This window comes from Filicampus tigris, chromosome 13, assembly GCF_054856515.1.
Source record: "Filicampus tigris isolate MCC_2025a chromosome 13, RoL_Ftig_1.0, whole genome shotgun sequence".
NCBI lineage: Eukaryota > Metazoa > Chordata > Actinopteri > Syngnathiformes > Syngnathidae > Filicampus > Filicampus tigris.
The window spans coordinates 13,624,265-13,649,220 of record NC_141229.1 but is presented as its reverse complement, the minus strand read 5'-3'; the positions used below and the strand labels follow the sequence as shown (position 1 = coordinate 13,649,220).

Below are 24,956 nucleotides of genomic sequence, written 5' to 3'. Positions count from 1 at the left end.
AAACCAGTGAAATGATGTAATAAATGCAGTGAATTAGACATTTGGGGGAGAGGTGGGGCCCAATTTTTCATGGCAAAAGCAAAAATGTTGTTAGGGCAGCTAATTAGTCTGAAGAACCATAGCTGCATAGGTGAGAGCGTTAAGTAGAAGAGAAAGCGGAGGAGGTAGAGTCTCACAGAAAGTATGAAGGAGTGAAGTAAGACTGCGAGATTAATGGATCAATGCTATTCCAAGAGCAAAAAAATAAATGATTAAAAGCTTGCAGGTGGGAAAGGTAGAAATAAACAAAGTGGTCAATTTCATGAGATGGTTAGATTTTGGAGCAGCACCACACACATGTGAGAGTATGATTGTGGCTGGACATATGTGAGAGGTCATCAGGGAATGACCTCTCATACACAGTACCAAAACACCCTCAGAGACACAACAACAACAACAACAAAAATTCCAGCTCACACACATTAATGAAACGCTCTTTCACACACTACTGACATGATTTATCTCACAGGCACTACTGAAACACTCTCACACATTACTAAAATACTGTTATACACAATGTTGAAATGATTTTGTACCCACTACTAAAATGCTCTCATCCACATGAGTGAAACACTCTCCCAGGCACTACAACATTATTTTTTTTCTAATCGCATTACTGAAATGGTCTGACACACACCAATGAAACACGCTTTCACTCACGACTGACATGTTTTTTGCTCACATGCAGTACTAAAACGCTGTCACACACATAACTGAAATGCTCTCACGCCCTCCACTGAAACACTCTCATACACACAACTGAAACACTTTTGGACACACTACTAAAATGCTGTCATGCACACTACTGAAACGCTTTCATAGACTCTACTGACATGCTTCCATACACACGACTGAATCGCATCTTTCTATAGTATATAAGTGTATTTTAGTATAACGTCTGATAGGATTTCACGAGCCTGTGTGTGTGTATAAGAGCATTTGAAGCAGTTAAAATGGAAGCCATTCCTGTTTTTGAAACAAAAAACGGAGCTTCATTCCAGCAGCTTTTCATCTACGTTAGGTCACCCTACTAATGCCTGCGAGTAGCTGAACCAAAGCAGTAGCATATATTGTTGTACAACCACACACATGCATACGCATGCATACACACACACACACACCAATAAACTCCCTCCCCAACCCTCCCGCCATTGCCCAACTGTCAGTTTGTGATCCGCTATGCTGCTAGCATGGAGGCGTATTGTTCTGGTCTCCACGTTGGAGTGAGTCAGACCAAACGAGCTGATCGACAGCAGCGTGATAAGGACATGTGTGTACTGTAACTAACTGTTTTGTAGTACCTGAAAGCAATACTGCAGTAGAAGCATATTAGTGCCTTGACGTACCAGTGAACTCATCTTACCAAACTACACAATAAGCAGCAGTTTGCCAAATAGTAAACAATTAATCAAATGTCACTCCCAGTTGAAATTTCTGTAAAACTAAACATAAAACACACAATTACAACTTGTGTATTTAGGACAGCCAAAAAAATTGCATAAGAAAAGTCCCTACTAGCTTAATGCTAAATAGCGTCTATGCTGTAGTGACCTTTAAAGCAATAGATTGAACACAAATGATTCAGCAACTATATGTAGATAGACATGCTAACAGCACTTGCTGTCATAATATGCTCGTTATCCTTTTATATTAGTGCCATGCTGATGAGCACAGAGAGGAGCTGAGAAATTTATTATGAATCCGTTATAGGCAGCACACGCGCTTTTGCAATATCAGAGGCCGCAAATAGGCAAGGACTGCGTAGAACTGGAGTGCGATCCATAACGCCTTAATGAACAGTAATTCCGCCAGCTGGTCACATGCAGGAGCAGCATTTGATAGTGATGCAGTATGCCAAAATAGTTCAATTCTAATTATGTCATTACTTTCTGTCTTTATAAAGTTCAATATTATGGCATGCTAGTTTTCCACATTACAGTCCAGATTACAACATTTTTGTAGATATTTTGGCACAAACTGGAATGGATTAATGGCATTTTCTATTCATTTCAATGGCAAAAGATGATTTGGGATACAAGTGTTTTCAGATAAATTAAACTCGTACCTCAAGGCATTTCTCCTTAATCTTACCAGAAAATTATACAGGTAAAAGTTAAAAGTCTCAAAGCATCTAACATTAGCTGCTCTCAGAATCAAAAGTAGTTTTCGGACACATGTTCTTCAGTATTGGAAGTAAAAGTATTTTTTTAAAAAGTGAGTGTTTAGACCCTTTACCGACCCATAAAAAATGACCTCAGTTTAACTCAGCTTAGACGACCTGATTCAGACTGACCTAAAAAAACGACCTGGGTTGTTTTAGCAATGGTGATGTGCTGTTGTCACGGCGATCTGCCATCACCCGGTGAGGTTTTAGCTCACGTTTCAGACTTTTTTCCGTCTTACTGTAGCCACAGAAGCGGCGGTTTCAGTTCGCAGCAGCGGCTCGTGTTGCCGTCAGCACGTGGAGCAAAAGCAGAGATTGACAGATTTGTTTTCACGCCTTGTTGCTTCAAGTACACATCTATTCTGTTCAGGGGTCAGGTGTACTGCCGGGTTCACTTACAATATTACCTCAGAGTCCAGAATATAAAAAATACAATGGCCCCTAAAAGCAGGTGGCAAAAGACGTACTCACACGCTGTACTGAAGTAGAAGTACAGACCCTGTAAAAATAAATACTGATTGAAACTGCTTTACGTTAGTAATAGTAACAAAACATTTCAGATTTTAAAATGTACTTAACTACTGAAGTAAAATTTTGTTTTTTCCCGTTGATTATAGACAGTACCTTTTGTAAAGTGCTTTTTAGAATTGGTTCAGACTTTTATGCTAGTAAAACGTGTTCTCGTAGCTTTGCTAAAATTGTGGCTGACGAACAAAAATGCTAAATCACCTAATGATAACAACAGAAAAAATACACAATACCTCCTCGTGTTGTTGTTTTTTGCCAGACACTTCTTGGGCTGGCACAAGCCACATTACATTTGCCATGAATAGACCCCAAGACCTCAATCAATCTAGATCTCAGCTGCGGTTGACTTTACCACTCTCTGTTCACGTCTTTTTTACACTGTGTCATTATTTGCGGTGGTTGAAAAAAGTAACAACGCTATTTTGACAAGATAAGAGTAGAAAGTCCACATATTTGTGTTCAAATGTAAGGGATTAAAAGTTAATCAAGCACTGATACCTGAAAAATCAACTTAGGCACAGCACTGAAATATTTCTACTCCGTTACTTCCTACCACTGCCTGAAAGGAAAACGATTGCTTGCTGCTGATCTAAAAAGACACCAGTGATCGATAGTGCCTTGGCATGTCCACATTTTCACATGGACAGAGCGTGGGCGGGGCCAGAGCAAGTACACACTGACCAATCAATACACAACCACAGACAGAACTATTAAAAAAACTGACCTCCTTTATGTAGAATAGTAGCAGCCACTATTGGCTGTGCATGGTCGGTACTGATCTTGGTTTAATGAAAAATTGACTTTTTAAATCTATGGCTCTCTAAAGTGCCTGTCTTCCCCACGACTGTGAAATTACTCAACCAAGTCATTTTTTTAGATGCCTTTGTCAGAAAATGTGTCTTGAATCAAGATTTTGGTCCTATTGTGATGTCACAATTGGAATATTAATTTAAATAGTACAGTGTTCCAATAGAAGTGTTCCATTTCACACTTCTTATTATATAAACGTAACATGACAGTCACTTGCATAATCAACACATGTTTGGAGTATACCCGTGTGCCAGCATACAAAGGTTAATAAGAGTTTAACTATTTGCGAATTCACCCTATTCCCAAGTGTTTGGTGTAAAACTCACCTATTCATGTTTTTATGCTCTTTCTGAAATGCATTAACATGCCACAAGTTGCGGCCAAAGCCCTGTTTCAACAGGAATTAGTATCAAAGAAGTATGCTGAGGTGATACAGCTCAACTGAGAGACAAACTTTGTATGTTGGGGAGGAGCTAGGTTTGATGTACGCACATGCACACTTTCTGAGTATTTTTTCCAAATAAAATCATCTGTTAGCTATTTAGTTTTTTACCGTAATGTTGCAAGATTAGTTTTAAATCATATTGCGGTGTTTAGAGATTTTATTCTGATTGGAAATTTTAACACAGCCCTTTTTGCAGCGCACCCTGCCCAAACAGCTGTTGCTTGTGGTATTTTGCCCTGTCATGTATTTTGGTAAGACACAAGCAGGTTTTAATTTGTGGAAAAAATGGCAAATTAGGTTTCCTCTTGATTCACCTTTTGACATCATCCAATACAACAGCTGAATGGCATCATACAACTAGAATGGAGCTAAGTAAGGCTCAGACATTAACGAGCCACAATTTTGAAGTGTGGAGAATATGAAGACGCTTTATTGATTAATTCATCTCAACAGAAATGCACAACCTGTATGTGTCACATTTCCCGAGAGCTGTCAGATTTCAAACTCTCCACGTGTCATTTTTCGCAGGTTTACTTTCGGCCCAGAAAAGCTGCCGAACGTGCGGTTCGAACGTGCAAAGATGTCGATGACGTGAACGTGGCGGTGCGTTCTGCCGTTGCTTTTTGCTGTTGCTTTTCCTCTGCTTTTTCACTTGCTTGGAAAACCATTTCTCAGAATGTCACAAAAAGAAGATAAATATATATATATATATATATATATATATATATATATATATATATATATATATATATATATATATATATATATATATATAGCAAGGTAATTGCCCTATTAATAGCTATCATTACATTCTTTTAAAAGGATTTTAAAGAAGGCATCAAATAAATGGTCAATGGAGTGCACTTATGTTGCACTTTATCACACTACATGGTGCCAAAGTGCTTTACAAAGCCTCCCATTCTCCCATTCACACATGCTCATACGCCAATGGGAGGCTTCTGAGAACACAAGTGTCCTTTTGAACAGCACTTAATAATTCTGTAGGTGACAAATGATAATAACCGACAGATTTCGCTCAACATAGTGTAATTGATGCATGTAGATTGATGGTGTGACTAAATTACATACAGCCAGCCCTCTGAGGGAGAGCACTGTAGCACACAACCAATATTGATTTGATACCCCTGATTTACATATTTAGTGAACCCCTGCGTGAAAATGTGTGAGTAATTGATGGAGACCCCAAAAAGTTATAATTGCCTAAAGATGCCACAGAAAGGCGGCAAAGCACTTTTTTTCTATTACAAAAGACACCCTAAATTTAAACTCCTCCCCTAACTTCAACAATGGTCCTTGAAAACAAGATGGGGCCAAAGCAATGTTCTTTATTAAACATGTCTTTGGCCTGAGCAAAAAACAGAAAATAGGTGAGTTTTCAGCAACAACATAACATAATAAGTGTCCCAAAAAAGAAGCGTATTTACGAATGCTGAGTAATATGGTATGTCCATGTGCAACGTACGTATTTTTGACAGCGATGGCTGTGGAAAGACCGATTTATGTTTTGTTGTGGAAAACCATGTGACAAACACGGAACATGTCAACAGACTGTCCTTATTTGAAGTCTTTGTGTGTTTGTGTGTTAGGTACCACAGCCAAGCATGTGGTGTTCCTGGCGGGCAACACAGCGAAGCACGGTCTCCGCTGCAAAGCCTGCAAGATGAGCCTCCACCACAAGTGCGAGAACGGCGTCGGGCAGCAGCGCTGCATGGGCAAACTGGTGAGACGTCCCCTTTTCATTGAATGTGCAGCGCCAGGATCACTTTCACATCTGTCAGCAAGAAGCGAATTAGTGACGTTGTCACAATTGCGATTAGGGATGCGCGTTTGACTGCATTTCCTTGATCAATTATAAGGACATTAATTGTTATTTTTAAGCAATATTGTGAGTCACTGATGGCGTCGCCTTACTTCAGTTGTCAGTTGCTGATTATATAAATGTAACAGTGAATGGCAATTCAATTCAATTACGAACAATAATATTGATGATGATTCTTGTTTTTTACAACAACAATAACATTAATAATAACAATAATATTAACATGATTAATCCACAATCAATTCCACAAAATGTATATAATTCCTAGCACATAATGAAACATTTATTATATGAAATGATTAATAGCATGTCCGCTGATAGTGTAGTGGTACACACGCCTGAGTTGTGTGCGGGCAGCGTGGGATCGATTCCCGCTCAGTGACAGTGTCTATGTGTGCCCTGCGACTGGCTGGCGACCAGTCCGGGGTGTAGTCTGCCTTCGCCCGTTGACGGCTGGGATAGGCTCCAGCAACTCCCCGCGACCCTGTATAGGATAAGCGGTTTGGAAAATGACATGACATGACATGATTAATAGCAGCCAAAACAGACACATTAGTATCGGCTTATTCCCCACCACCAGAATGCACTTATTCAGAAATCACACTCCACTGTATGTGTGAGTGTGCCGGTACATCTGCGACTGCCATCCATCCGTCCTCGTCATCCTCCTCTTCCTCCTCCTCCTCCTCCTCATTATATCATCCCTCTGCCAGTCAATCTGCAAGCTAATTGTCACCAAGCACGCCACTGACACAAAACCTCTGACCCGGCCGGCCCCGGCCCGACGTCACCGCCAACCTATTTACGTCGCAGGATCGATGCGACAATGCGGGAGAGCTTCAATACGCTCATGTGAATGTAACTCAAATGTTGTTGGCCTCATCTGGGTCACAGTCACTATTTAAAATGTAAATGATAGCTTTTATAAAGCAAACCTAACATCAACATAATTAAAGATACTAGTACAACCAATGTGTAAGATGAGACTTATGGAATTTTCCAGCCCTGACAAAAAACTTTAGACTGTTTACCAATAGGCAAATACCTTTCAAAAGGCCAAACAATGCTGCTATCCCCCAAATGGCATCAAATGATCCCTTGAAGTAATATTCAAATTTCTTCAGATGGTGAATTTCACCTTTTGATTGAACTATTGAAACTATTGAAATAAATTCAGTTTTCCATGATACTCTGCAACTGTATATTGAGATCCACTTGCCCAGTGGATACAGTTACAATACAGTTACATAAACAATTGGTCGGGTGCCTGATGGGATAAAAAAAAATTTGTAAAGGGAGATTTTTTTTTTTTATACTTGTAGTGCTAGCTCATCCAGTACATCCTGCCAGGGTACAAGCGGAAGGAGAGCGATGATGTGATCGGCTCTCAGGAGTGGAAAATGAGGTTGAGAGGTTAAAGAGGACAAAGTTTCCCCAGAGGGATTCGGCTCTAAATTCGACTCTCTAATCTTGGGACGCTTCTGCGGGTATGCTTGTTTCCCTTCAGCCTGAGAACCCTCCTCAAGCAAGAGGACATGTGTTGCGTCACGGCGCTCATCGGACACAACATTAGGAACACCTGCACAAGCTAATGAGAAAACACTAAGGGATCATTATCAACAAATGTGTTTTTATTAGACAATATAACTCAGTTTGGGTTTTATCATAAAAAGGTTATTATTGTGGTTTGATATTTGACTCACATTCCTTGATGGAATTTGGCAAAAGTAAATCCTTAACCCCAGAAAACTTTACCCAGCTCCTAAACTTTACCCCCATTCTACCTCACACTAACCACACGTCTAACCCTTACCCTAATCTTACAATTCCTAACCTGAACCATAACCCCTGTTCCTTCTCTCTGTTCACGCTTCAGCCATTCACATCACCACTGTTAAAAAGACTCTAGAAATCCCATGTAATTCCACTCCACAAAAAAAGAGATACATCAAACCCCAACAACTATTGAACAATTTCCAAACTACCATGTTTTGGAAAAGTCCTGTAATCCTTTTTCAATAATCAGCTCAAATCTTTCCTCTCACAAAGTGAGCATGCTGAGTCCTTAGTGCCGGGTCAAACATGCACCACTACTGCAATTATATCAGTCAGATTTAACATCATATGTGCTATGGACCAAGGAAATGAGTACACCACTTTATTCACAAATCTCGCAAAAGCTTTTTATAGTTGACCATGCCGTGCTGCTACAAAGGTTTCAAAATTACCTATCCCAGCAACAACAATAAATAACACATGGTAACTCTTAATTTCCTCTCATTAAACAACAGTCTTCCTCAAGGCTCAATGTTGAGTCCTATATCCCATTCATAAATACAATGACATCCTCATAACAGACTCAAACGCTCATCATTATGCATATGACACAGTTCTGTATAGCTCCTCCAAACCGCAAAATCTGTGATCACAATCCTCCCTGTCGCCTTTAACACACCACGACAATCATACACTTCTCGATAATGCACTCCTCAACCTGAAAGTAGTCCTTGATTCATTTGCTCCTACTGTGCAGGAAACGACTTATTGAAGCAGTCTTTCTGTCAGTTTTGGATTATGGTGACATTATCTAGGTCTCTGTCTCCAAGCAAAAGGTGGGATGGGCACCTTCATCTTGAAAGGCACAATTCTTGGAAGGCCACCTGCCACCGTACATCAGCGTGAAAATCCCCTTGACGAATTATGGGAAAAAAAATTAATACCTAGCCCTAACTGCTAAACCCTAACCTCAACCCAATTAGTCGATTAATTGTTATTTTTAAACTATGGGATGGAACAATTTCTGTCTGAATGTTTTGAACTCCTGTTACATCACATTCGCAAACTAGTTGAGCCTGAAGCAACAGCACCTTTGCTGGATATGCTGCACACTATTTGACCTCAGTGGATTTGAGATACAATAAATTCCACACGGCAATCTGTTGTTAAGCGAGTTGCCGTGGTGTCCGACCTCAATGCATCATGCTGTTTCTTTTGAAACAACAACAAGGCTGTGATACAAATACCATAGCTGAAAAAGCACAAAGCTAACATTAAGGAAGTTGCCGACAACATGTCCTGTGGTTCCAGCCACTGCAAGCTATTTAGGGTCAGATATCAGGCAGGTAAATAATAGAAGACCCTGGCACAGAGTGACTCTCAGTCCTGGTGTCCCTATTTGAGGTCATACAACTTTAGTCTTTTTTCCCTCCTCAAGGCTGAAATCCATCTGTAGATTTGGACGATTGATTTATGATGGTCATGCATGATTTAAGGCTGTAATCATTCACTTTCTTTTAATTCACACCTAATGTCAATTTCTGCAAAGGTGAAATTTTGAGTGCTCATTACCATCGCGTCTCCATTAGCTTGCTCAGCAACTGAGACCATTTCTATGACTACATTTGCACCAAGGTCTTGGTCTGCTGCGATTTCCATCAGTGCTTGTTATTGTCTGTTTTGGTTCCGTTTGATGTTGAACTTTGAGACTTGGGGTGGCACGAAATAGCAATATTCCATTGTTATCCCTCATGGTACATCTGTGATAAACCAGTATCTGGAATCAATACTTGCACTCTAATGCTCAAAGTCCTCAGTAATAGGCTCTAGCTCAATTGCAACTCTGACTTTATGCTACATTCCAAAAACATGCATTGAATATTCTAAATTGTCCAGAGGTGTGAATGTGAATGATTTTTTTTGTCTGGATGTGCCAGGCGATTGGCAGTCGAGGATGTACTCCGCCTCATGCCCGAAGTTAGCTGCGATAAGCTCCAGTTACCCTTGACCTAAGGAGGAGATAAGCAATATAGAAAATTGAATTGTTTTAACAGTTGATCAACTGCTTTAGTCTGGGAGAGTTACGATTATATATGGAACTGACACTTTGCTTTAATTAACCAACGGTTTCTACAAGTTTTTTTATTTTTTTTTTAGAAATGTTTTAGCCCAAAAATCTGTAATCACGGTATTGTGCTACTATTGCTATCTTATCTTCAATGTTATTGTGTCTCTTCCTAGCCAAAAGGCTTCCGGCGGTACTACAGCTCGCCGTTACTGATCCAGGAACAGTATGGCTGCATCAAAGAAGTCATGCCTATTGGTGAGTGGCCTAACTCTTCCCAATACACTATCAAATCTATTGACATGGCTTTTCAGTTATCCCTTTTTTGTTCCACTACAGCTTGTGGCAATAAAGTAGACCCCGTCTATGAGGCGCTCAGGTTTGGGACGTCGTTGGCTCAAAAGGCCAAACGGGCCAGTGGCTCGGAGTCTCCCCAAAGAAACTCAGTAAGGCCATTCAGAGTTGATTGTTCATTTCTTTAGTCTTGCTGTGTCATGGGGCTAATTTGTGGTATTTACTAGTTCTTAACTTGGACCAAATTGACGATCGAATAGAAATGAACCTCTAAATGTGGGGGAAACTGTGCATCTAAAACAGAATTCCAAACTGCCTTCTTGTATGGTGTGACTCAAGATGTTAGCATATCACGCCAGACCTCAGACTGCTGATGAACGGCGTTAGAAACGGGTGTTTGGGCCGTTGTGGGTGTGAACACAGCTGACTAGCTTCTCGGCCAATGTAAGTGGCTTCTCTCATTGCCTAAAAAAATCAGTGCAAACAAATACAAAAATAGACTCACTGGAAGATTGAACAAGCAAAGTATGTTTATAAGGAACTGCAAGAAGACCTCCATGGGTAGATGATGTAAATTTTCCAATGCGAACATGGATCATCATCGTGAAAATGGGGAGTTGGAGACTGACTTCCACTCTGATCGTTTGTATGTGTGCGTGTGACACAAACCCTCTACTGTCCTCCACATAGCTGTGCTGCGGCCAAATAAAATAAATATGATGACCATAATGATGCGTCCAAGTACTACAGAGGGTTCATTGCATGCTGTTGTCATATTTATTAATGAAATATGATGACATCCACCACACATATGGGTGGAGCTCAGGATCTATCTGCCTGCACCTCGATCAAATTCACCAAAATCACACTGCACCTACTTTCAGTCAGTCTTTCAGTTTTAATTATTATTATTATTTTTTTTAAAAGCCCTCGGTCTGCCGGAACACCCAACATGGCGTAGCGCGACTTGCAATAAAAACAGTGGAAGGACGGAAGCGCTTTAATGGGATAAGGAGGTCGGGGGATGATCATTTTTATGAATAAGGACGGAGGGACGAGGTTGGAAGGGAATCTATGTCGTGGACGGAGGACGGACCGACAAAAACGGGTCAAGTGCCCAGCTCTGCTAAATGCTATCTTGGTTGACACTTAAACAGTTGTAAACAATTCAATCCACTCATGATACTCCCAGCCTTTAGGTGGATGTCAATAGGAAAATAACCAGCTAACTTTAAATAATGTTTATGAATTATGAAACCTCTGCCGTTAGCATCCCTCCCACGACGTCATGCACGGACGATTTTTTTGGGGGGGGCGGTGAGTGATGAAATGTGAGGATCGAAGTGCTTTAAAAAGACGAGGATGGATGGGGTCGGAGGACAATTGTTTTTATGACTAAGGACAGGGGGACAATGACGGAAGGGTACCCAGGTCGTGGCAAAATAGGGTAAAGCTAACATCTGCAGCTAGCAATTCTATAGACTCATTAAGTCGTACTTGCCACACAAATTACAAAATGTTGTTAAACATCCCATTTGTCTTTCTCTTTACCCAGCACTATGTCGTCGGGCCCCATGCATCCGACTGTTGGTCCACCTCAGACACTTTGTTTATTTGGTGCCGCTGCCTCTGACATGTTGTAGCTGATGGCGCAAATAGATACCACCTCTGCGGAGCCATAAACACTACCAATAAAGGCATTCTGGTCCAAGCAGTCATGAAGGGAGCTGTTGTGCAAACGCTCATGTTACAGCCCTCGAGATGAATTGGGCTGATTATAAACGCTTCGCTCTCAGGCCACCTCTGCATCTGGGCATGGAACAGTGGCGTTTTTATACAGGGGAGAAAATAGAGTGGCACTAATCACTTAGGAAGGCTTCATAGTAGGAAAACTCTTAGGGTCTGATTTACTAACATCCCAAATAGCAAGCGCCGAATTATGTGTTCACTCACTCAAATAACAGGAGACAGATTAAGTGCGCTGGGTTATAGGTTATGCGTTTAACGTAACTCTGATGGTGTTTAGTGTTCACCATGGAACATTTGGGAGAGTGCCCCAAGTGTAAAATTAGTAAGTTTGAAGAGATACACACGCATGCCAGTCATGCCCACTTGGCTATTTGAACGTAGGCAATTGCACCGAAAACTAAATTTGTTTGCCAATTCCATCACTATATACAACAGCATCATTAATTGCATATAAAACGATCTTTTAGATACAAAGAAGTCTAATAAACTGAATTAATTGGATTTATTTTCCTGTTCTTGTCCGACATCTGCCCGTTTTCTTCAAATGAGGCAAAATCCATAACTCCATCATAACTGCCCCTGATGATAATGAACAAATTGCGATAAACTAGTTACGCCCACTGGGCTGTTTCAGTGACAAACTAAGGTATGGGGATTCTGTGTAGGAACAGGAACACAGAGTCAGCAGGAACAGGAGAGCGGACACTGGGGAAATTACGCCAAAAACAACACTGTCATGATTGATGAGTACACACTAATTTTGCAAATGAATCACTGCTCTGTATTACTTAAACAGCATCATCTGGTGAGGCACGGTTCTTAATGTTGAGGCTGACAAAGTCTGTCTTTCTTTGGATTTGGGCCTCTGTTAATGACATGAAAAAGACATTCAGGCTGTTTGTGCAGCTGTGCGTGTGCACGTCTGTTATGGAAATAGTATACTTATGCAGGCTTGGAAACACTGGCTGTCCACACTCACCGGCCCCAACATTAGGTACACGTGCACAATCTAATGAGAACCAAAATTAGTTTGCAGTGGCGTACAATTGCACTACATCAAGAAGGTGGCAAAAGTATTTACACGCTGTACTTAAGCAGTAGTACAGATACTTGTGTAAAAAAACACTATGGGCAAAAGCAGAAGCACTAATTCAACACTTTTATTTAAAGTAAAATGAATAAAGTACAGACTCTGAAATTACTTACAAACAAAAGTAAATGTGCCCCAAAAAAATCATGTGCACACAAAAAACATTTTCATTGTGTTAACTTGCATTGTGTTTGTACCTAGAAGAGAAAAAAATGATATCAGAAAAATTACCTATATGTGTTTTTTTTTCCAGATCAGAGCAAGAATTGTTAAATGTAGAAGAATGTAAACAACAGAAGTTTTTTTTTTTTTTTTTACGACATTAAGATACAAAGCCTTCACCGCTAACTATTCTTGAAGACGGCAACATTAAACAATTATTTTCAATAAGGTCACAAATGTAGAATATCTTGCTTCCCTGAACCTATTGAATTAGTGTTAACGCTGCCTGGTTCACGTTCCACCACGTTGTTGCTGTCCCTGTTTTTTTCTGCCTTGTATCAACTGCGGTTGACTTAACCTCTCTCTTATGTCTTTTTATGACTTTTATCTATTCTAAAAAAATCCCCCCAAAAAAAAGAAAACAAAAAAGCCTATTTTGACAAGGTTAAAAGTTCAAAGTACATCTATTTGTTTTCAAATGTTATAAATAAAATACAAAGTTATTATAAAAAAAAAAAAACTTCGGAACAGATAGCTAAAAAATATAATTAAAGGTATGAACAGTTTTAAATAGCAATCAGTGTTTGCACAGAAATGTTCAGGTTTCTGTCAGAACGCAGAAAAACAACAGCTGAACCTCATTTGGGGTTATTCAAAGGCACTTTAAATGGTGGCAGTTTTGTCCTGACTCCCCTTTAACACAAATTTGATTGTGTTGGGTTATTTATGAACACAGACACTTTCCCAGTTACAAGAGCACACGTGCTCTCAGTTGTTTATTTTCACTTCCCCTCTTGAGAACTTTTTTTGGTCACATTAATGGTGGAAAAAGTTTTGAAATAATTTATTTTGGTCACATTTATTTTTCACATCACAAAAATCTAGCCTTTGAACAGGGGTGTGTAGACTTTTTACACCCACTGTAAGTATGGTAACAAATGTATGCCCTTTTTTTTTTTTTTTTTTTTTAAATTTGTTCTTCTTTAAACTTTATTTCCCACCACTGACGGCATCCTATTATAAGCATCTCTCAGTGTAATGCAGTGCAGTTACCCTATTGCAAACAACAGGCATGATAATAAACACATTGTTGATGTCATTGAATTGTTGATTTCCAACCAATTTTTCTTTGCAGACCAGTGACTTGGATAATGTTCCGGAGGAAGCGGTGGCTCATGGCAGCAGACAGGCACTGTCAAGAAAACACAGCGATGATGGTGAGTAGTCGACTAGCCGTGTAGCGACAGGGTCATGGAAAAACTTCCTTCCATTGAGATTTGTCAAGATTCTGCTCGCCCTTAAATGAGGGCTTTGCCCCCCTTTTTTCCACTGATCTGGACACATTTTGCGGATGAAAACACAAGAATTAATGGAACCTGAGTACTGGTGCCAATGTTTTTTTTTTTGTTTTGTTATTTCAGCTACAGTCCATAATCATGTCTGTATTGGAGGGCAAAGCACTGACCCAATCAGAGGCATCCATTGGTGCAGGAAGACAGGCTTGCACAAAGATCAAAATGTCTCTATTCTGAAGTGGAAAAAACAAAATGATGAATTGGAGCTAAGGCTGAACGATTTAAAAAAATAATCTAATTGTGTTTTTTCCCCTCAATATTATGATTTCATATGCGACTATTTTATTCAAGGTCCTCATTCCATTTTTCTGAAACAAAAACCAGCAAAAATCATTTTGTATTACCAAAAACAATTTCGATATTTTTACACTTGAATGTTTTGGTCTTATGTATTAGGCGTACGTGAAAAGGCAAATGAACCATGAATGAATGAGAGACAGTTTATTTATCTTCTTCAATTAGAGTTGTTAACTTACTAAACACTTGACTTGCACACACTGACTTCCAGTCTTTTAAGATCGCATAATACAACCTCTTCAGAATTCGACCAAACATTGTGGCATAAACATAAATCAGTCAGATTGCAACTATAATGCAAACAAATCTGTGGCTTCATCACTTCAATTTTTCATGTTTCAAGAAACAATGACATGTAAGCATGTGGAATGCACTTCTTTGAGCGCTGAACTTATCTACACCAGAAATAGTAGCATAAAGTCCATTGAATTACAGCAAAAAAATGTGGCAAAAACGATTTTCTTTACATTCTATATAATTGTGTCATTTCTGTACGTTTTTATAAAGTACAATGATAGAGAGGGCTATTATTGTAAAAAAAATATTCTAAAAATGTTTATTTATTATTATGCGATTATTTTTTGAGAGGCTGGAACGGATTATTGGCATTTCCATTCTTTTAGGCAAAGATGATTTGAGATAAATACCCTTCACAGACATATTGCTACGCTGTGATATATCAACCAATCTGCTTTGACACACACATTTTGGAGTGAACTATCATTCCACCCAAGCCCCCCCCACCCCCCCCCGATTTATGCAATTTAATGTGTATTTATTTTCACTCAGTTTTCACGGTTCTTGAAAACGGGACTGAGCTCTACCACCATCAGCCAGAGAGAACACCCCACAATTCCGAGGTGAGAAATGTCTGGGCGCACAGTTAAAATCTATGGATTTGTTCCATACAATGGTGAGTATAAAAATTCAGCATCGCATCGCTCATCTTTGTCTTGAATGCCCTCCGCCATTACCGCTTCAGTTCCCAGGAAATGGAGAAGGGAGAAGTTCTTTTTCCTGCGGTAACAAATCAAATTGGAGCTGACACAAGCACGGCAGGCCTGCGCTGATAGAGCCAACTTGACCTCACTACTTGGGTCTGCAGGCCTTCTGCTACTCTCTGCAGTAAAGACAACTCTAGTCAGGCAGCAACAAATATCTTATCAACTACTGTAAGGCGATGATGAAACTCTCATCGGGACCTTTAAAAGCAACCCCTCTTTATCTTTTTCTGCCTGATGGAATGCGCGGAGGAGCTTTTTGAGGGCATTTTTTGCTTACTTCTTTTATTTTGGCATGTTTATCTCCGTTGTCAGCGGAAAATAGACCACAGATATTCGGGCAAACATAATAGTGAACAAATAACCATACAAGGCAAATATACAAACGCCCGCTCGCTGCTCAAAGGGGAAGAGACTCGAATGCATCGTGTTGTGCTCGGCGGGCTGAGCACAGCTGGCGGCGCGCTGTTAGCGCGTCCTCCGACAGGTCCATTAGCTTCAGCTAAGGCACAGACAGATGGAGGCTCTGCTGGAAAATCGCAATTCAACCGTGTGGTTTCACTCAGACATGTAGCAAAGTAAAGTTATGATAACATTGACAAGATCATTTTAAAAAGCAGGAAATTTGTTTTTAACCGTATTTCGGATCTTGAAATGAGCCAAAAATGTTTTCTTCATTTTTTTGAGATCACATTTTTCCAAATCTCACGGGACACTGTAGAAAAAAACACTTTTTTTTTTGCCTTAAAGTTGGAAAAATATAAATTACTGACATTTAGGGAAACACTGTAAGTTAACGAAACAAAGCAAGCAATGTTTTTACTTATATGACCTTTTAAGTGCCAAAGTAGAAATATTGCAGCAAGCAGTGTTTATCTCTAATCATTTTCGAGCTACAACCTTTTGAAATGTCAAAACTATTTTACTGAACACACTCTGGCACCAAAAGGGTTAAGTTTGAGTTCTATAAAAGGGACGTGTTCTGTAAAAAAAAAAAAAAAAAAAAAAAAAAATATATATATATATATATATATATATATATATAAATAAACTTTCCCCATTTGATGATTTTTTTTTCTTTTTTAAAACTCATTTTTATTTTTTATTTATGTCCCCAGAGGCCACACAGGCAATTTGCCTCATGCTTGCTTCTAACTCATCCATCAGCCAGTCCTTGTGTATGACACATGGCTTCATTACTACCTGGCGCCTCAAGAAAAACAAAGTCCTGCCATCTTGAAAAAAGACCACCTGTGTTTTTTCTATACTTCACCCGTCGCCCCCCCCCCAACACACACACAATTTCCTTTCAATGAGTGTGAAATGTAGCAAACTGTGAGAGAACTGACAACCACAAAAGACACCTGACATTTTTGTGGACGGGTGCTAATTGGGCCAACACTTCTCAGACAACTGTGTGTGCCTCACACCCGTCCCATTTTAACTTCCTCAATCCCACCGCTTCTCTCACTTGTGTCGACGGTGCATTCAAAGGAACAGATTGCAGCTTAACTTTTGCAGCTTCTCGGTTTATCAGCGTAACATAACGCTTGTGTGCCGTATACGAGATTGCCAAGGCTATATTTGTTTTCATCAGCAAGGGATTGTTCATGGAGCTTCCAAATATATTACCTTGGAATTTTTCTTCCCAACAGTTGCTTTTTATTTCGTTTTGTTGATTGCTTTTTAAATTCTGTTAGTTTGAATTCGTTTTTAGAGCAGGTTTGTCCGTTTTCATTCGTTTCTATTTTTTCGGGGGAATGCTTAATTTTAGTCTAGCTTCTATTAGTTTTAGTATTAGCTTTGTTTTTTTTTAAATATATGAAGTATTTGTCAAGTTCAAAATAAATAGTTGTTAAGCATAATGACAGTCAGTCACATTCCTATTCACACATACGTTGGCACTGGGAATCAATGTATTTAATTAAATACAATTTAATTTTCATTCTTTGATTAAACAACAACAAAATAAGTAGAATAGAGATTATGGGTTGAACGGCTTCAGATTTTTTTGTAGGTGATAATAATCGAGTTGATCTCAATTAATTGATGACATCAATGATTTTTTTTTTCAGCTGTCAACTCTCTGTGCTCGCTTTCGCCTCCAAACACAAGCTCGCCCCGATTCCTTTGTCCAATGACATTCAAGCACTTGCTCATCCAATTTTACTCAGATAACTTCAGTGCCTTGCAGACAGTCGGAACTTGTAAAAATCTATCACCAATTCATGTAACATAACTGCAGGGTCACTACTTGTGACAGTATGTAACACTAGCATTAAAAAGCACAGGACCTAATGCTTTCCAATATTACATTTTAGCAAACCTGCAGTTTGCAGTGTACTGTCGTGTACACATAATTTCGCTTAATCCAAAAACATATTTGTATGATGGAAGGAAAACACAGTGAAGCCCAGGGGAATACAACAAGATTTTTTTTTCAATTGGATTTGAAAAGTACATCTTTAAAATTGTATCTTATTCGAATTAAATTTGCAATATTGATGGGGTCCAAAATAAAATGTGACCCCAAATTTAACACTAAATATCTAATCCCCTGCTTTGTTTTTCTTTAAATGTAATCAGATAAGGTTGAGCCGGTGTGTTGTTCTTCAAGCAGGCGTTGTGTTGTAGTTGTGTTCAGGTGCTGTGTGGAACTCGCCCCTGACAACCGACTCACGCGTCGTTGTTGCTGTGTATCTGTGTGTGTCTAGCTGGAAGACAGAGAGCTTCACGAAGATGCGCTCCAGCTCAACACCTACGTGGCCTTGTACAGTTTTACTGCCCAAGAGAGCCATGACCTGGAGATGAGGCTAGTTTGCACACACACACTCACACACACCCGAATACACGCGCACACATGCGCACGCACAATTCAACTTCAATTATAGAGCTCTTCAAAAATCAATCACAGGTGAAACAAAATGTACAATACTAAAAACAAACCTTAAAAGACAATAATTATAAAACGGATTTCAAAACAGGACAAAGTGGCCTAAATTACATCATCCAACCTTTGTCAAAATTGAATTCAAGGGGAAGTCAACCCAAGCATATTTTTTTCAAAAATATGTTCTATGTAAGCCCACTAGTTGAAACAAGGCATTCTGGTAAATATTGTGTTTGTGGAATAAGAGTTAATCCGCTCGTTTTTAGCCATCTCCGGGGGTGGCCATTTTGTCATTTCTGTTGACTGAAAATGACATCACTACTACCCAGGGCTCAGGTAACAACCAATCACGTCTGACCTGTTTTCTGAAGCTGAGCCGTGATTGGTCGTATTATGGTCGTGTATAGTAACATTCCTAACAAGTCACACTATTCCATAACTGATAAACCTTTTTTAGTACAGGCTCGTGGGCTACTCATATGGTATTTGGGGGCTACCTGGTGCCCACTCAGCATGTTAGTGACCTCTGCTTAGGGATGGGCACCGAAAACTCGGAATCAAGTGGAACCGGGTCCATCATTCCGGTTCTCCGGAACCGTTCAGATTTTAGAATGTCGGTGCTAAGTTTCGATTTCTACTTAGCCGCGCGGAAGAGCAACGAACGAAGTATGACCGATTTAAAAAAAACAAAAGTGTGCGCGCACGGCGTGCAGCCCTGGGCTCCTGCCGCCAAAGCTGCATCGCAATAGCACGGAAGCTCGCCCCCAATCGAGCTGCCCCTCCGCTCGCGTCATACCGGGCGGCAACAGCTGCATTGTAGTATTGTCCTGAACTTCTCAAAAATAAAGCTCTTGTGAAAAATAATACTAAATAATAATACAAAAAATGTATTTGAATAAATATACTGGTTAAAAACAGCCTTGAGTAAAGTTAATAAATAGTAAAAAGTTCAAGAAATTGAAGAACAGAGAAGATCATGTGATTTGTCCAAAAATAACTTTTTTTTTTGTTTTGTTTTGTTTTTTTTGTTAAGAATCGGAATCGAGAATCGTTAGGAACCGGAATCGAATCAAAGAACCGGAATTGTCCAAATTTAACGATGCCCAACCCTACCTCTGCTCCTCTGCTATGTTGCACATACACACCAAGGGCGGAGCTATGGGTGGCCCTGGGTGTGCACAGGCCCACCCAGATTGACAGACTGCCCACCCAGTGAGATTCATGAAAAAATATATACTTTTCAATTTTTTGTAAATTATTATGAAATTATTTTTGAATTTGTGTTTTTTTTTATTGTATTGAATATTAAGAATGGTATAATTGTGGTTGTCTAAGAAGGATCTGAACTTCATATTATTCAGTTTGTCATTTTATTTGAATATACGATGTGTCGGGATAGGAGGATTGTGCTCAGAGAGAGAAATATTCAGGCCCACCCTGATTTTTCCAGGCCCACCCATTAGCCACGTTCTGGCTCCGCCCCTGATGCACACACATACATACACACACTCAGTACCCATGACAATATCATCTGTCACTAGCATGTGTAACAGGTGTCCCCGGACTGCAGATGACGGTTAGGTTGAGTCATGGTGACCTACACTCTCTTCTGGTTGTTTTATTTTTCCCACTATTATGATTGTTTGTCGAATTGATCCCTATGGATTTCACTAAGCTAGTTACTCACGCACCGATATTTAACATCTTAACCGATTTTAAAATCAGTCAGAGACTCCCCTGGGCAGGAGGAAAATGCATCTCTATTGTGTTCTTACTGTTGGGGTACTCAAAACTACCAACACACGACACACGTAGGGATGCCTGTTGTAGTACCAAAACTGACCTGTGAGTGGTAGCTTGGTGCTACGGTGCCTCCAGACTGGTGGGAAATATCAAGAAGGAAGAATAGTAGTAGTAGTCGGGATGGTCACAAGTGCTTCATATCCAATAATGACCAGTCTACCATGTGAGCCCTGCCTAATCTTAAAAGTTTTAATGAACCTAACATGCATGTATTTGGAATGTGGGAGGAAACTGGAGTAGTTGGCGAAAAGGGGGAGAACAAACTCCACATAGGAGTTTGGCCCGAGCCCAGATTTCAAACCCTAAATCTCAGAACTGTGCTTACCGTTCGGCCAATTTTCTGTTTGAATTTGAATATTCCTATTTTATATTTTTATCTATTTGACATTCATGTGCTGTTTACAAAAATAAAGAGCGCAGACGTTACCTGCCAGTTACTCAGTACCTGAGTAGTTTTTCATGGAGAACTCTTATTCAAGAGTACTTGGAGACCTACTTTTGACTTTTACTTTATAGTAATATCATTCTAAAGAAACAATACTCTTACTTGAGTACATTTTTTGCTGCCTATGACTATGTAGTAGTACTTCCTTGATGCCAGTTACTACTTTCCTATTGGCTGGGGCTCTGGTGGCATCTCAGGCCATTGCAGAAATATGAAATATGTGAATTTGTGAATCGTGAAGCGCAAACCGGTTTGCTGTATACTGATTTGCCCTATTTTCACAAATAGGAAGTCCAACTTGGGGAATTTCTTACGTTCCAGTTTCCGGCACTACGGTGTGAGTGCATTCTTTAAACTTTACCTATGCTACATTTTCTGCTGCAAAGGTGTCAGAGTGCCCGATCTGTGCCACCGCACGCTTCTACACACTTTGGTGCAGGCTCTTAAGACAGGAAGCAAAGCTAGTCATAATGTGCAGTCCTACATCTCAAGCATCCATTTGTTCCTATTCCCACCAAAGTACTCAGACGGATTTAAAGACATGACCGTGCACTCTTTCTGACGCACACACACAATAGTGTAATTCCGTGTCCCAGTATGATCTCCGTGTTCCGCTAACGGATTCTATCACCATCACTTTAATCAGGATATGCACCAAAAAGTACGGTTAAAAAAAGCTTTGTTCAAATAATCATTCATTTCACTTGTGAGAGAATCCTTTTTTTTTTTTAATTTTATTTTTTTTTAGAGAGTTCCACTTCTGCTTGATTATGTCTTGATTACTTTAACAATGTGTTGATTTTAATGATGATGAGAACTGCCAAGTGCAACTGTTTCAGAAATTTTCACCAGGTCCTTTTCTGAAGATGCTCTCATGGTACACTTCATCTTAAAGATTTGGAAATGTGTTTTTGTCCGCACTGAACCGTGTTTTCTCAGTAACGGTGATTATTACCAGGATAACGACACACTCCAACAATCACAAGAGATGGAAATAGGGGAAATTATGTAAAAACCCACATTTCCTCAGTAGAGCTGTTCCTTTTCCTTTCTTTTTTTAATGCATCGAACTTTGCCAACAATGACTGTGAGCAGATGCGTGTAATTACTACGGCGCACACAGACATGCGGTACAGTGATTCACGATTTTCCTGGAAAAGAAGAATTCCTCGCAGTAAAACGGATTGGTGCGAATGACAAGATGATGATAAACACCTTCTTTTCTGGCTGCACTAGCTACCTACGTCACAAACACTGTAGCCTAGTTGTTACATTCCCCTTGTTTAGATACTTTTATGTACCACTTATGTTTTGGTATTTAAAAGCTGTGAAAACTAATTAGAAAATGATAACTAGAAAAAAGTTGGAATATTCTTTCAACAGGCCAGAAAGAGAAACATCTACTGAAATGTCTGTTAAAAATCAACATGTAAAATATGAGAGAATGTCGGCTTAATCTTCAAAAACTCTTTAAAAAATGTGTTTAAACCTAGCTAAAATTGTATTACATAGAAGCTAGCATACAAATGCAGGAATCCATTGTGCTACATCCATTTAACTAAATGACAAGATATAGTTTTGTATCACGCGATAAACCTGTATTATGGCATTTTTAAAAATTTGTATTCATTTTTCAGCGAATAATAAATAAGCTATATATAGTGTTTTGCATTTCTGTAGCAGAAAATTACTGGACAGTAATTGCTTCTGAAGAATTCATATTTCTTCACTCGCCTGCTGTCCCTCAAAACAGAATAAAAACATTATACATCCTAATGGTAGGAAGGCAGCAGCTAGGCACGCACGTCACATTAAAGCGATGGCTCTGCTGTCATAATGCAGAATTCTAGCCTAAGGGTCAAAGGAAGCTGCAAAAAAATACATAGATCAAACATTTAAACTTTGTAGGAAGTGTGTTTCATCTTTAATTAAAAAACATAGCCTAGTTAACTTTCTTAGCAGCTAACATGCCAGTTCAACATTTTATTGCGGTAGCTCAGAAACTATTAGAAGAGGCAGTTTTATTTCACCCAATAGATAAGGCATTTTCCCATTAATTTGCCAAGATATAATGCCCAAAGAGGGAAAACATCAGATTAACACCTAGCTTTCCTGGCAATGAGCATGCTAGCACACGATTCCATTGTGGTACAATTTCATTTTGTTTCATAAAGCTCAGAAATTAATTACATTAAATGACAGAATACAGTTTAATTTCACCCAATTCTATATTATTTGGAAAAGAAACACCCTTTTTTTGGCTGACTTCTTCTTTGTTTTCCCCTTTGTTGCAGGGCGGGAGACCGGATTTTGCTTGTTGATGAATCCAATGATGATTGGTGGAAGGTAAGCGTTAAATTACCTTTACGCACCATGACTTCTTGAGCCTATTATGAAGAATGAATTGTTTTGGAGCATTTCCAATGCAATGGTAACGTGTGTGTGTGTGTGTGTGTGTGTGTGTGTGTGTGTTTTCCCTAATCACAACTAAACAAACCTGGAATAAATGAATTGATTGATGAGTCGACCAGTAAATAATAGCAGCAGAAGAGACAGAAAAGCAAGATTGTGTGTACACATTCCTAATAAAGGAGAGATAAAAGATCCCTGAGCATCGGCGGCATGCTGCTAGCAGACCATGAGCTAACTCATTATGCATTTAACACTGCTGCTTCTCATCAGGCTGTGGATAAACACACATCTGGCCTGTTTTGAGAATTTTGCAAGTAAAACCAATAGCGCTGAAGCTAACAAAAGAACAACAACTCATCCCCTATCATCTGTTTGATATTTTCCAGGGGGTTATTGAGGACAGGATCGGTTTCTTCCCGGCATCTTTCGCTCATCAATTGCAGGCGGGAGACCAGGTTTTTAGGTGTAACAGGACGTTCATCGGCTGCAGGGAGCAGGGCCAGGTTACGCTGAAGGAGGGACAGGTACTATTTGCTCTTTTCTTTTCTTGCCCTTGCTTTCTTTTTTCTTTTCTTTCTTTTAACTCTGCCAATGAAAAAAACTGCATGATATATCGCCGTGATACAGCTTTCCCCACACACATGAACATTTGTAGTTGTGAAAAATGAGCGCATTTAATATTTAACATGGTCTACCTCGATCTGTTTCGGACCCTATTATCGGGGCAAATTCACTCGTAACACAACTCACACCACAGGATTATCTCATTATTATACACTGCGCGCAAAAGGAGGCGGGTTTACTGTGCGCTAGACCAAGACCAAATCTCATTGTATGTTTTTCACTTTGTAGGGAATACTGGCCACTGAGTGAAATGAAACATCCCTATTTGAGGATTCAGTGCCCTTTAATGACATTTCAAAAGACACAGATACCAGTGTGTCATTTATGATCAGTCATTAGATCTTATCAAACAGATATTTGATATCCTGTGGCTCCTAAACTATCTTCAAAGAACTCTCAGGAGGCCTCTTATGTCACTCGCCCTCGCTTCATCTCATCACAAGTTTTTAGGCCCCCGCATATGACTTATTCGTCAAATATGCTTTAATGAGTCGTCCCTTTTCTCACAATGCTTATGGTGGGACACTAGGGGAGAAGTCAAGCAAGCAAACCCTCAGCGGACATGAAGCCACCAACCACGAGATCGGCGTGTTCCCAAAAAACTCAGCGGCGAACATAATGTGATCGCTTAAAGAGAACACAGGTCACACAAAATGATCTGGAACATTTTTGTGTGTTTGTAACAGCACTTGAGAGCTGCTTCAATTTGGACTTGAAATGTACTAACCTCACCGTGAGGTAGAGCAACTACACTCAAATTGTGCTTGTATATTGGAATCAGTGGTGAGAGCACACATTCAAACTGTACATTTTAAGAATCGGCATAGCGATGATGCTTTACATTTGTCTGTTTTTGTCATGTTAGGCGAATATTTATTTTACTGCTGTAGATATTTTAATTGGCACAGTTGCGTTCTTTTACAGTGCTTTTGCATAGTATTGATGGTTTCTATAATAGTGATGCGAGGGGTGTTCTTCAGAGGTGGATGAAGTCGAGTAAGGCCCAGGTCCCAGATGCATACCCGACCACTAATTGGAATGTATGTAAAAAAAAAAACCAAATAAATTAAATGAAATTATGAGATCAGCATGCCCTGCGACTGGCTGGCGACCAGTTCAGGGTGTAGTCTGCCTTCGCCCATTGACGGCTGGGATAGGCTCCAGCAA

General features: G+C 39.7%; 1 protein-coding gene across 2 annotated transcripts in view; it reads left to right on the top strand.

Moving 5' to 3' along the window:
- stac (SH3 and cysteine rich domain) overlaps window positions 1-24,956 on the top strand; it is a 36,388-nt gene that overhangs the window by 7,612 nt on the left and 3,820 nt on the right. For both annotated transcript variants that reach the window (XM_086050491.1, XM_086050490.1), the window contains 8 exons: window positions 5,594-5,727; window positions 9,844-9,925; window positions 10,007-10,113; window positions 14,098-14,179; window positions 15,404-15,474; window positions 18,330-18,427; window positions 23,048-23,099; window positions 23,552-23,689. In XM_086050491.1, the coding sequence (XP_085906617.1) occupies window positions 5,594-5,727; window positions 9,844-9,925; window positions 10,007-10,113; window positions 14,098-14,179; window positions 15,404-15,474; window positions 18,330-18,427; window positions 23,048-23,099; window positions 23,552-23,689 (764 nt within the window). The remainder of the gene's footprint in view (window positions 1-5,593; window positions 5,728-9,843; window positions 9,926-10,006; window positions 10,114-14,097; window positions 14,180-15,403; window positions 15,475-18,329; window positions 18,428-23,047; window positions 23,100-23,551; window positions 23,690-24,956) is intronic.